Source organism: Cuculus canorus, chromosome 4 (genome assembly GCF_017976375.1).
Source record: "Cuculus canorus isolate bCucCan1 chromosome 4, bCucCan1.pri, whole genome shotgun sequence".
Lineage (NCBI taxonomy): Eukaryota > Metazoa > Chordata > Aves > Cuculiformes > Cuculidae > Cuculus > Cuculus canorus.
Window position 1 is genome coordinate 63,978,934 of NC_071404.1, and position 12,788 is coordinate 63,991,721.

Consider the following 12,788-nt stretch of genomic DNA (forward strand, 5'->3'; position numbering starts at 1 on the left):
GCTAGTCAAGGTCAGCATTTAACTGCCAGCATTTGCGCCGTCGAGGATAATAAATCAGGCTTATTCCTAACCACATACACTACAATGTGACAAACGTTAGTGGAGCCATCTAAGCAACCATTTTACAAATCATTTAGAAGATACATTTGGCATTGTTAAACTGCTCCATGCTGCCCTTGGCTATAAAAGCATTGTGATAAAATATGTATGCTCTGTTAGATCTCCTGTGTTTGAATCCTGCAGATTATGTGTATGGGATGGCCCGTGTTTGCCTTTTTTTTTTAACTTCCCTTTTGTATTGGAAATAACGAGACAGGCATGAAAGTAATAACACCTAATCAACCCGTGGAAACTACTGGCTTCTGAAAGCAGTGATGAGTAGCCAGCTTTATGGCACTATTTCCTATTTCTTGTGTTTTAAATTAGAAGCTTTTATAGAAGGTTGGTTGCTGCCCACAAGAAATTTTCTGGGTCAACGATAGTCCACTAAGTGAAAATTCTAGCAAAAAAATGTTAAATATCAGAACAGTAGTTTTGGGGCTCTAATTTGGATTTGAACAAACGTGTAAACACAGTGTTTTCCCTTGGTCTGAAGTTTAAGACTCAATCATGCTGTGACACGCAGTTGTCATTAGATTTAGCATGGCATTCAAATGGATATTTGCCAGTGGACTAATTGGTGTCCAGGGAGTCAGTTGTAAAGTTCCTGATCGTTTTTTTATCCATTCTTATTTGGACCAACTCTTGTACTTTTTAAAAGAGAGATGTATGTATTAACTGAATAATCTGGATTATTGTATCTATGTTTGTCATTTCTCAGCCAATATCCAGACTGAGCACCAATCTTGCAATCCTGACGTGCTGCCGAAACCACAAATCCAGCCATGCTCCAAGGTTTCCTACCTGGCCAAATGCCCCCCCATATGTACTGGACATGACACTGATGGCATGGAATATCTTACTGGTCATCTGCCCTGGCTGGGGCTCTTCTCAGCTTCTTGTGAAAATTAACTCTTTCCCTGCCAAAACCAGGAAATGAACCCTTTCCCAGTGGAACCAGGACATCTACCAGTAACTTTTCCCACGTACCAGTTTACATTAGGATTACTTGTTAGGAATTTATGGTACGTTTCCATGGAAAATTAATGAAAAGGGAAATATTTGACTTGGAGCATGTATGAGAAACACTTTAAAGGTAGTTGGTTTTTTTTAGTGTAGCATTTCTGCCTATATATGTTGTAGGTTATAAAGCGATACTGATTAGTTAAATAATTTGTATAATAAAAATTATGAATACATAAAGTGTTTCTGTGTCATAAACTCTGGATATTTCGCTTTGAAATGAGTGTAGAGGGGTAGTTTGCTCACCAGTCAGATCTTGATGCAGATCCTGTTCACTGTGGTCAGGTTGCTAAGAAAGGAATGACAGCCTGAACATCAGAGAAAGTTAGGAGGAAAAGATGTAACCGTCTCTGTACCTGCCTTGTTGAGAAAGAGAAGCCTTCGGGGAGAGAACGACTTAATCTGAGGTTTAGCAATATGATTTGAACATACATTTTAGACTCAGTTTTTTATTATTTGGAGGTATGTACAAACACCGCTTTACCTTTGTATGAGATAATATAACAGCATTTTGGACTGGAAAATAGTTTGGTGTAGCATGGGTCAAAGGGAGACTTTAAAACCCAGCCAAACATTGTTCATTAGAAGACAATCCTAGCAAGAGCTGGTGAAGTTGGAGATTTAAGTGCCAACAGCTAATATCGAAGTTTCTTCGCAAAAGAGTATTTGAGAGTTGCTCATTGTTAGATAATCCTCTTAAGCATGAAAGTACGTCATTTGTGTTTTAGCCTATTCCACCTTTAAACTGGTTAAAAAGATGTATGAGAGTTAATTACATCTTATTCCAGAACGTTGAAGTTTCCATCTGTGATGCTGTGGCTACGTAGTTGAATCCATGCTTTGTATTTAAGCTGTATCTTCACCTTTCAGCTATAGATTATGTCTTGGATACAGATTTAATAATAGTTGTGGGTCAACTGGTGTCTAAATGTGTCTTTACTGGCTTTTTTTACCCAATAATTCAGTGTAAATGAAATTTTATGGGGTAGCTTGTATCTAAAAAAAGACTCTCCCACCTTCTTGAAATCCTACATGACACGTTATTTTCAACTAAAATTAATACATACTTATATATATGCAGTATGTATATATAGAGAGAGAGTGTGTATATATATACAAATCAAAACCACTCATACTGCTATGATAACCTGGAAACCTCCATTTCTCCACAGGAAGAACTCTCTAGCAGAATCACTTTTTTTAGATATTAAAAGGTGTTATTAGATATTTCAGAATAGAAAGACTAGGAAAAATTTTGCTAGTCTTATGAAGAAATGGGAGTATGCATCATCAAAATTACAAATGCCCTGAGACATTCTGGTGCTGTGTCAGAATTGAAATGTTTCCTTTCTCAGGCGAAATACCACCGTTTGCAATGAAAAAGAAAATAAAAAAAAAAAAAAAGAAGAAGAAAATACATTTTCTCTAGAAAGCAGACATCATTTTATTTAATGAGAGGCTTAATGTTTTTTGTGCTGTATGAAATGTGCTAGAGGGAGAAAGTCCCAGTCGTTGTCTAAACAAATCCAAATGCAGAGCTGAATACCAGTACAGTCTTGGCAAATACTGAAGAAGGTACCTTTCCTTTAGGGGTAGATTAATGCATAGGTATGACTGTGACTTGAGCACACAGAACTTCTTTTAACATAGATTTGACGAGGCTTGCCTTTGTCTCTCTAACAGATGAGCTAATGCCATCACCTAGCAATTATCAAGTAGTGTGATGTTATGTAATGAAAGTATAAATAGCATGAGAACTAAAACTAGTAAATCTAACAGACTAGCGAGCAGCCAGGAGCAGGAATACTATTTGGAACATTTTGATTAGCATCTGAGCGCTGTCATTTTAAAAGACATTTAGAGTTGATGTTACAGTAAAGCTGCAGGCCAGGAAAGTCGCAGTCTTTGATCTGGAGTGACATTTGGGCTGTGACCCTGGGTAAATCCCTTGGCCTCTGTATACTTCTTTAAAGGAAGATAGAGAATTGGAAAAAGGCAAAGGGTGCATACACAAAATTTCTTAAGCGAGCTGATTATCACATGTTTAAATTAAGGCTACCTGTGAACTTCGTTTCCCAATAACTGACCAACAAATAGCCTATGACCTGCAATTTGAACTATCAGATTATTTCACCATCGCTGTAAAGTATTTTAGGGTTGTTTTTCTAGTTGTTTGGCAGTATTCAAAGAGATATCGTGTGAAGAAATGCAAGAGGTCACATGTACCTGGAGAAGAGAGACTGTGTGGAATGAAAGGCTCTCCACAACCCTCTGGAGGTGTGGGAGAGATCTAAAGCTTTCATCTCCTTCAGCATCTGGCACGTTTCTCCGAGTGTACCAGTTACATTAGAATGACATTTCTATTTCCTGGGGGAAGAAGGGAGGGAGAAGACTCACTGCATCATGAGATGGGAGTTGTTTTCGAAGAGCACTGTCTTTTAGAGATGCCAATAGAAAATAATTCCTAAAGATACCTTCAGAGAGTCATGGTTTAAAAAAACCTCAACAACAGAAATGCTGCATCTTTTAAGAAGGCAGTAGATGGTTGAAGCTGGATTTGCAAGATCCATCAGTGTGCTGAAGTTCAGGATGGTTTGTGAACCTCTGCTGTAGTTTTTCTAGCACCTAAAGTCATATGGCAAGGGTCTTACTGCTCTTTAGAACATGAAAAGGCTTCAAAACTCCTTCGGAAGTGAGCTGTTACATTACATAAATATTAGAGGGAATCTACCACTGTAGTGGTAAGCAGGAATGTTGACAGGAGAGTGCACACCACCTTGAACTACTTTGTAAAATGGTCTAGACTGTTTTATTACAGGTATTCATTAGCTGTAAAGGCTTGAAACAAACGAACAAACAGAAAGAAAATTTATAGCTATCAGGTCACTGCCAGAGTGGTTGGTTTGTTTACTGTTTATTTTCAGTTTTAATCATCTGCTACCGATAAATTCCACTGCCCTTGTGGTAACTTCTCATGTTGACATTGATATATTATGAGTGTTTTTAAACAGACAGTAAAAATATTGTACTTTCTAATTAAAGCAATTCATGTGTTCAACCAGGCACTGCCAAAAAGAGTTGTGTTTTCCTAATTGTTAGGTGTCTTGAGCAATATACCTGTTATAAATTGTTGATTGAACTTTGCATTATGGCCAGTGTGATTTGAAATATTCATAGCTGGTTTGGTTTGTTTGTTATTTCACTCCAGCTCTTCATTGAGAAGTGTGTCAACTGGATCTTCAAGACCTTCCAAAGTCTGTTTGGTGTGCGGAGATGAGGCATCTGGATGTCATTATGGGGTGGTCACATGTGGCAGCTGTAAAGTTTTCTTCAAGAGAGCAGTAGAAGGTAAGAAAACAATAGACAGAAAACATCAACAAAAAAGAAAAGACAAAATGCATACAAGTTTTGGGGGTTCTTTAAATAGAAACATATATATACATACAGGCATATACATGTTTTCCTGTGTGTTTTCTGCCACTGATAAAATTCTGTGGTGTTAATCTAGGGGAAATGAACTCAAATTACATGTGGTATCATGTACATAGAATTATGCCAGGTGTTTTGCAGTGTGCCCTGTCTAAAGGATGTGTTGTTTTTCTTCATGCCACTGCTGAATCAGGCTGCTTCTCCGCCCCTCCAAGGGGGATTTTGTAATTTTTAGTGGACACAGATAACAATTGATGTAAACATACTCTTGCTTCTCCTGTACTGGGGGATGAATACAGTTGTCTCATCATGCTTTGGCAGCCTTATATGACAGTGCAATTCACTCAGTTCGGTTATCTCCCCGTGGGCACCTCTAGGGCTGTCGACTCCGTAGTGCATCTACTTCGTGTTTCAGCAAAAGTGGCTTTACAGTGCTGTGGTAGATTGGTGAGGAAGCAGGAGTTGGTCATAGTGCTTTACATAGACATTGTTTTCTCCGTTAAGGACTAGGGAGTTTGCAAGGATTATATTTTGATAGCTTCATCATCACAGGAGTGTTTTTCTGATATCTCCCTATTTCATGTTAATTGTAGAATAATTACTCTTTCCTAGGCATCTTGATAGAGAGAAGTTAGGATCACTCATAATACTACAGGGCCTGTAGCAGGTGTTGCTTCTCTGTGACTTGGGTTGTTTGGCTAAAAGAAAATGTTTGACCTTTACAGACTTCATAAACAACTTCTTCAACTGATAAGAACTAAGTTTTTAATACCTGGTGAAGAATAAAAGGTCATGATATGCAAAGGACATAAATCTGTATAAGTTTTTTTTAAATTCTTTTCTGGTGATTAGATGTTCCTATAGCCACTGATGAAGCAGGCAATATCTACTTTACTGATTTATTTTCTTGAAGAAAAATCTAGAAGGAAGAAAATAGGCTCTTAATATGGTGTCCACCTCGTGCGCTGAGAAGAGTGAGGCAGTGTGTGATGTGATTAATTTCTTCTGTGATCATTAAATCTGCTGCTGCTGGCAATAAGAATTTAGCACTGTGTTAAATAGACCTGGAGGGCTTGTGCGTCACTGAAGTCAAGACATCATGTAATATCTCTCTATCAATCTGTTTATCTATCTGTCATCAAAAATGTCAGTCTAATCGAAATAAACTTCCCAAAGTTATAAGGACATGGAAAAGATTTCCCCTTTTGAAAGTAGTTTTTCTTACTATTGCGCAACGGCTGACCTTGGTGCCTTCATTGCTTAATTCTTCCGTTAGTGTTTAGTAGCTTCATGTAGCACATGTACTGGAAAATATTACTTCCTTTAACTATGTGATTTCCTCCATATTTTTCCATGCCACATCATGTATTGGGTGTTCAGACATCCATGTCTAAACTGGTCTCTGAATCATGAGGATATTTTTTTGTTGTGATCATGAGATTTTGCATACACCTGTACGTAACTGTGTGGAGCAAGAGCACCTTTTGTTATCTTTCTTCCTCCTTTCCTGCCTTCCAGGAAAGTTTCCCTTGCAGTCTTTGAACACTGATATGAAGGTAGTGTATCTACATTTACCATGTCCCTCTCTATTGATGTCCTTTCTGACATAATGGCAGCCTGATCTAGTGGGACGTAGTGGGGTTGGAACTAGATAATCTTTAAGGTCTCTTCCAATCCAAACTGTTCTATGATTCTATGATAATCTTATGGATATCCCTACCCAAGAATTTATGTGAAATTACCAAAGATTCCCTTCAGGAGTTAACAAAATAGCAAGAGTAGATTTCCAGACCTGAGAGGCCAAAATTGTTACAAAAGGATTACTTTGTAATCAGGCATAGAATAAATTTTTAAAATGTAGTTAGAAGTTATCAGGAATTACTGAAATTTTATGAGTTTAAAAAAAAAACACAAAAAAATATTAAAGGCAACAATCGAGTAATCCCTAAAATTTGAAGATAGATGTTTTAAGTTAGCTTGTATTTTTTAGAATTCTTACGTTAGCATACACGTCCTACCACTGGTATGTGAACACTGTCAAGACTTCTGCTTGATATGTACGTGATTGCGAGCTCTTGATGCTACCAGTAACATTGTTGTTACACAAGCACTGAAAACTTGGATTGCACTTTTCTGTTTATGTATATATTTGTGCATCTTTATAGATTTATGCGTTGTAGAATATTAGCCACAAAAGGACAAAGCCAAAACATAATACACATTTTTGCTCCAAACTTCCGGAAACTATCAATGTGAATAATAAAACTTTGTTTAGGTAGATTTGTAACAACAACAATTTTTGGGTTTTTATGTTTTTGTAACCTCATAAATTTTTTAAGTCAGGTACATGACCAGTAAAACAGCTCTTCCTGAGGTTTCCTATTTTAAATGAAATATTTGTAGCAGTTACTCTGTATTATTTGTTCATGAACATGTTTTTGAAACTGGTAGTTCAGTGCATGGTACAAATGAAAAATAAATGAAAATGGAAGAACTACCTTAATTGTAGATCCTGGGCATATCCATCTCAGCTCTGAGCTGAAGCTGTGTCCTTTATGTAAGTGCTACTATTGTCTTTATTACAAAGAAAACAGTAGAACTCCCTCTGTGAACATAGAAACAAGTTTCTGGGGAATTTGTAAATCATAGAATCATAGAATACTTTGGGTTGAAAGGGACCTTAAAGATTATCTAGTTCCAACCCCATGCCACAGGCAGGGACACCTCCCACTAGATCAGGCTGCCTACAGCCCCGTCCAGCCTGGCCTCAAAGACCTTCAGGAATGGAGCAGTCACAGCTTCCCTGAGCAACCTATGCCAGTGCCTCACCACCCTCGTTGTGAAGAAGTTCTTCTTTATGTCTAGTCTAAATCTGCCCCTCTCCAGTTCATACCCATTGCCCCTCGTCCTGTCATCACAAGCCTTTGTGAACAGTCCCTGCCCAGCTTTCTTGTAGCCCCTTCAGGTACTGGAAGGTCGCTATAAGGTCTCCTCTGAGCCTTCTCTTTTCCAGGCTGAACAACCCCAACTCTCTCAGCCTGTCTAATTTATTTGAGTAAAAATGAACTGTTCCCTCTCTAAAATATTGTAGTAAAAGAATAGAAGAGATTCCTTATGTTTCATTAACCATTTCTGTGAGATCATGAATAGACTTTTTAAAAATTTATGGATATTTTTCTAGTTATCTTTTACACACTTTATGTGCTTGCATGTGCACATACACGTATTTCTTACTTGATCGGCTAAAGATTCTTCAGTAGAAGTGGCACAAGAAATTCTATTCTTTCAAAAATGACCTTCTCTTCGAATTATTAAATACAGTAGCTACATCTGGTGCCATTTTCACAGAGCAACAGAATGGCTGAGGTCAGAAGGAACTTACTGAGGTCACCTGGTCCAGTCCCATCCCTGCTCACACAGGGCCACTTAGAGGCAGTTGCCCAGGAGCATGTGCAGGTAGCTTTTGAATATCACCGAGGCTGAATACTCCACAACTTGTCTAGGCAACCTCTGCCAGTGATTGGTCATCCTTACAGTAAAAAGTGCTTCCTGATGTTCTGACAGACCCTCCCATGTTTCAGTTTCTTGCTGTCTTTGAGTGAAGCAACTCTTCTCCTTGAAGGAGAAGAGACTTTTGGTCCTTAGTTTCTACTGATTAAATGAAGGTTTTATTTAGTTTAATTTTAAAAGTTACATACTGATAGTCCTTCAAAAAATATGGTGGATGGGATGGAAGTTGTGGGAGAGAACAACTGGTATTAAGGTGGAAGGAAGAACAAGTGATTTACTTGAAGATGTCCCCACTCGTTGCAGGGGGACTGGACTAGATGACCTATAAAGGTCCCTTGCAACCCAAACCATTCTGTGATTCTATGAAATGAAAAAACAAATAGTGCAAAAAAAAAGCACGGAAACAGAGAGAGGGGGGATTTAGAAAGAGGGACTTCTGCACACCACCCAGCTCTTTGGGTCTCAACTAGAATATCTAATTTTGTCAGCCTGCCTTGAACAGCTTTTGCGTAACAATTCTTTTGCACTCCTCTGAAATATTATGAAACAGAGGCATTATAACAAAAAAGAACAAGTGCATTTAAATTTAAAACCAAGGAAGTACACAATAATAAAGACTGTAGCTTGCATTTCCAATTATAAATCTGGTAATTATATTCCTAGTGAAACTTGTTTTGAGGACTTGCAGGAACTGTCTAATGAATTTATGGGAAGGAGAGCTGTAGACCAAAGAAGTATTAATGTGGGATTATTGGTGAAATTTCAAAAGTAATTTCAGATGGAATTCATTACAGGTATGTATATTATTGAAGCACAAAATTTTGGTATCAAGTAAGCGTGAACTTTTTGCGGCTGACTTGATTAACAGGAGTCTGGTATGAAGAAATGTGATCGTGTAATTAATATAAATTTGATCAGCGTTGCAAACGCTGAAATCCTTTAACTATAGAAGTCTTGATGAATGGTGTCACTGCAAAAGTTAAAACATTTGTATTTATAATAAATTTTTACCTAGGATAACTGTATTGTATGATTTTCTAAATTACAGATAAGCCCAGTCACGAAGTTATATGAACTTTAATTTATGATCATTAATAGAGTCATATGCTGAAAATAGACTATACTATGAGGGAACCTAAAGCACCTAGCCAGTCTTGTCTTGTCTTCTGCGCTGAGCCAGCTTTCTCTAAGGAGAGTAACAGGCTTGAAGTTAGAAATCACAGCTGTTCTTGCGTATGCTTTGCATTTTTAGTCTTCATTTGTCCAAGTTCCAGACAAGTATGAGGTAATTTGTCCTAAATCAAAATTTATATTGCTTCTTAAGTTGCTGAAGTTAATCTTTCATTCTTCCTTTGGCTTGAAGGTAAGAAAAAAGGAAGGCATTTTTTTATCTCCAAATTGTGCTAAAAACTACAGCAAAAATGACTGTCATCTTCCAGTTATTTTGCATATTAGTTGGGAAATTTTTGACTAATTGAAATGGAAGAATGAACAACTCATATCATATTAATTACAGGGAAGCTTGCCCTTTTTTTAAGTACAAAAGTGTGATGTTCAATATATTTCAAATTTTGTGGTTTTTTTTTCTGCTCCAGGAGGTTCGTCTTAAAACTACTGTACTATTTTAAGTCATAAACAGAGTTTTCTCTCCACCTCTGTAGTAGAACCACAGTCACAGCAGCAGAATGTTGCATTTCTTTTCTACTTTAGCGTTTGCTATTTGCCCATTTAAAGTAGGGGGAAATTTGGCTGAAGGAAATTTTTCAAAGTCTTATCTGATGCCATCTTATTTAGATGGCCTCCTAGATATGGTAAATGTGCTGTACACCTCATCAGGCAGGCTAGTAGCTGCGTGTTTAAATAGCAGGTTATCCAAGACTTCACTTCAATAGTGGAAGGGATAAAATTTCTTGTGTAGCCATTTGCAGGGAATTGGCACAGGTGTGGGAACCGAGGTTGCTTCAGAGATAGGGTTACGGAAAAGAAGTGCCATTCTTCCTCTCCTTTGTGCCAGGCTGCTCTGAAAACAGAAACAAAAAAAACCAGGCTCTGACATCAAGGGTCCAACCCTCCAGTCACCTGAGGTAACTCTGTCTGCCTTGCCAGGCACTGAGGCTGTTCTTTTTGCGGTAACCAAAGGGATCCACCAGTCTTCTAGAGACTCATCTTCACATCAAGGATTACAAGCTATTGCCAGCTTGAAAATCCAGTGTTAGAAGAATTCAGTTCTCTGGCAAGCAGAGGCACTGTGCAACTGTTTAGCAGTGGGCCAGGTGCATAAATATCCCAGGGATAGTCTCCACTTTCAGAAGCTCACATGAGAGGGAAAGGGGTATGTTATGCATAATATTTTTTCAGAAACAGGTAGTCTTCATATGGTTTTCCGATGCAGTGTAGGTGGAAACTTCCCAAGGCTCTCCACTCCTCAGCAGAAAATGAAGAGAAACTGGAGCAGGTGTGCATGCTTCCTAATGTTATTTCATTTGAATTGAGGTAGAAAAAATATCAAGGTATAAGAATTTAAATGCTGGGATGCATAGCTCTTGAATAATTCACTTAATTAGCATAACTTACATTTTTATAAAATATTACTGGTGAACAGGCTAGTTTACCTTACTGATCATTTAAAAGAGAAATATTTTTTATGCTGTAGAAGCTGAAATTGATACATTATAAAAAGACATTTTCCACACCATTTTGCAGTGTGTGCACCCATGAATTTTGTAGGCTTGTATCACTAGAACTAATTACCCATACAGTTCTTCACTCTCCGCTCTTGTTCATTCACTCTAATGGAGTCAGTCGTTTTCCATCATAGGCTGCAATTTTCCTTTTATCCACTTTCATAAGGTCAGTGGCCTCTCTAAATTCAACATCACTCAGTATAGATGTCCATATGTTTTCGTAGAAATTTCTATGTGGGATTTGAAGTTGACTCTGTTCTTGACCTGTTGCAAGAATCTGTTTTACAACTTATCAAACAGAAATATTAGGTGAAGAGCAAACAGATGGGTGATCTGCTGAGGGCAAGTGAGCTGGTCAAATTCGTGTAGCAGCTGCTACTCTTACTTGATGCGCTATGGTTAATATGTGTAAAATAAAATTTAAATAATTAAGTCATCGTAGGTTTGAAGCTGCCATCAGCATTCCATGCTTTCATAGATATAAAGAAAGAGTTTTCCTGGTTTTCCTTCTGGCAGGCAGCATTTATTGCTCAGTGAAATGAAGTCTTCGTTCCTGCTCCTGATTGGCTTTAGGTACTGGGAGCTCAGAGTTCAGGAGGCTGGTAGGGAGAAGAAGCTAGAAAGTTTTGCACTGGGACCCTGAAGAAAGGGAATAAAACCAAGCAGCAAGAAGTGTGACACAAAAAGAAGATTGATTAATAAAGGATGGAGCATGTATTACAATTTAATATTTTTAAGCTGAGGAGAGGTGGAGTGGGAGGAAAAGCTTTCCTTGTGGCTCTTGGAATATATGTCCTGCATGTGAAACTCTGACTAATGCTCAAGAATAAATGCTGGATGCATGTTAAACGTGGAGTGTAATGCTAGCAGAGCAAGCATATCATAGAATTATAGACTGTCCTGAGTTGAAAGAAATGCACAAGGATCATGAAGTCCAACTTCTGTCCCTGCATAGGACAAACCCTACATTCACACAGTGTGTCTGAGGTCATTGTCCAAATGTTTCTGGAATATTGTCAGGCTTGGCACCATGACTGCTTCCCTGGGGAGCTGTTCAGTCCTCCACCACCCTCTGGGTGAAGAACCTTCTCCTAATATCCAACCTAAAGTCTCCCCTGGCACATCTTCCTGCCATTCCATCGGGTCCTGTCATTGATTGCCAAAGAAAAGAGATGATGTCTGCTCCTCTTCCTTCCTTTGTGAGGAAGCGGTAAACTGAGGTGAGGTCTCCCCAGGCTGAACGAAACAAGTGACTTTTCCCACTTCTCATATGGCTTCCCCTCTAAACCCTTTGCCAACTTTGTGGTAGCATTTCAGAAACGAGTGGGGTAGGGGGAGAGATTGGGAACCAGCTAGGTGAGGTGGTGTCTCGATTTTAAAACAAGCAAATATGGGTGAATTTAGCAGCTGCAGCGCCGTAAAGAAGCACAAGTTGGTTAGTGGCTGGGAAAACTATTTGAAAAAGTATTTCATATCAAGGAAGCTAAAAATGCACATTCATTCCTTTCCTCCAAGACTTCCCAACTTTAGCAATTTTTTGATGATAACTGTTATTTGCTTCTAAGCAGATTTTGCTGTAGAGAAGGAGAGACGGGCACAAAGATGAGAATTTAAATGTGGACTGCTGTATAGCCTTGAAAAACACTTGCATGTTGCTAAGAAGTCTGCATGCAACTATTCTTCTCCAGCACTCTTTTGTTTGTCTTTTGTTCTTTGTCTTATGAATAATAATTTCTAGACTGCTTCATCTATAAAATAATATATTCAGTAGATGGTAGCCAGCCTACACAAGCACAATATGCAATAAACAGAACATATATGCGGTGCTGAGGTTGGTTTATCTTAGGCAAAAGCCTTTGATCGCCACAAACTCAAACATCACACAGGCTTTCACGTGCTTATCTTCTACATCTTTATAAGACAGGAAAGATTTTGACATTCTTACGATGTGACAGGAAACCAACTTGCAGTAATTTTTTTTGGTTTTTTTCAACACATGACAGTGTAATATTGTGGTAGATCAGAGTCTTCATAGAGGTGGAA

General features: G+C 38.2%; 1 protein-coding gene across 4 annotated transcripts in view; it reads left to right on the forward strand.

The window, feature by feature from the left end:
* The window catches only part of NR3C2 (nuclear receptor subfamily 3 group C member 2), a 210,434-nt gene that overhangs the window by 112,993 nt on the left and 84,653 nt on the right, over nt 1–12,788 (forward strand). For all 4 annotated transcript variants that reach the window (XM_054064840.1, XM_054064839.1, XM_054064837.1 and 1 more), the window contains one exon: nt 4,331–4,470. In XM_054064840.1, coding sequence (XP_053920815.1) covers nt 4,331–4,470 — 140 coding nt within the window. The remainder of the gene's footprint in view (nt 1–4,330; nt 4,471–12,788) is intronic.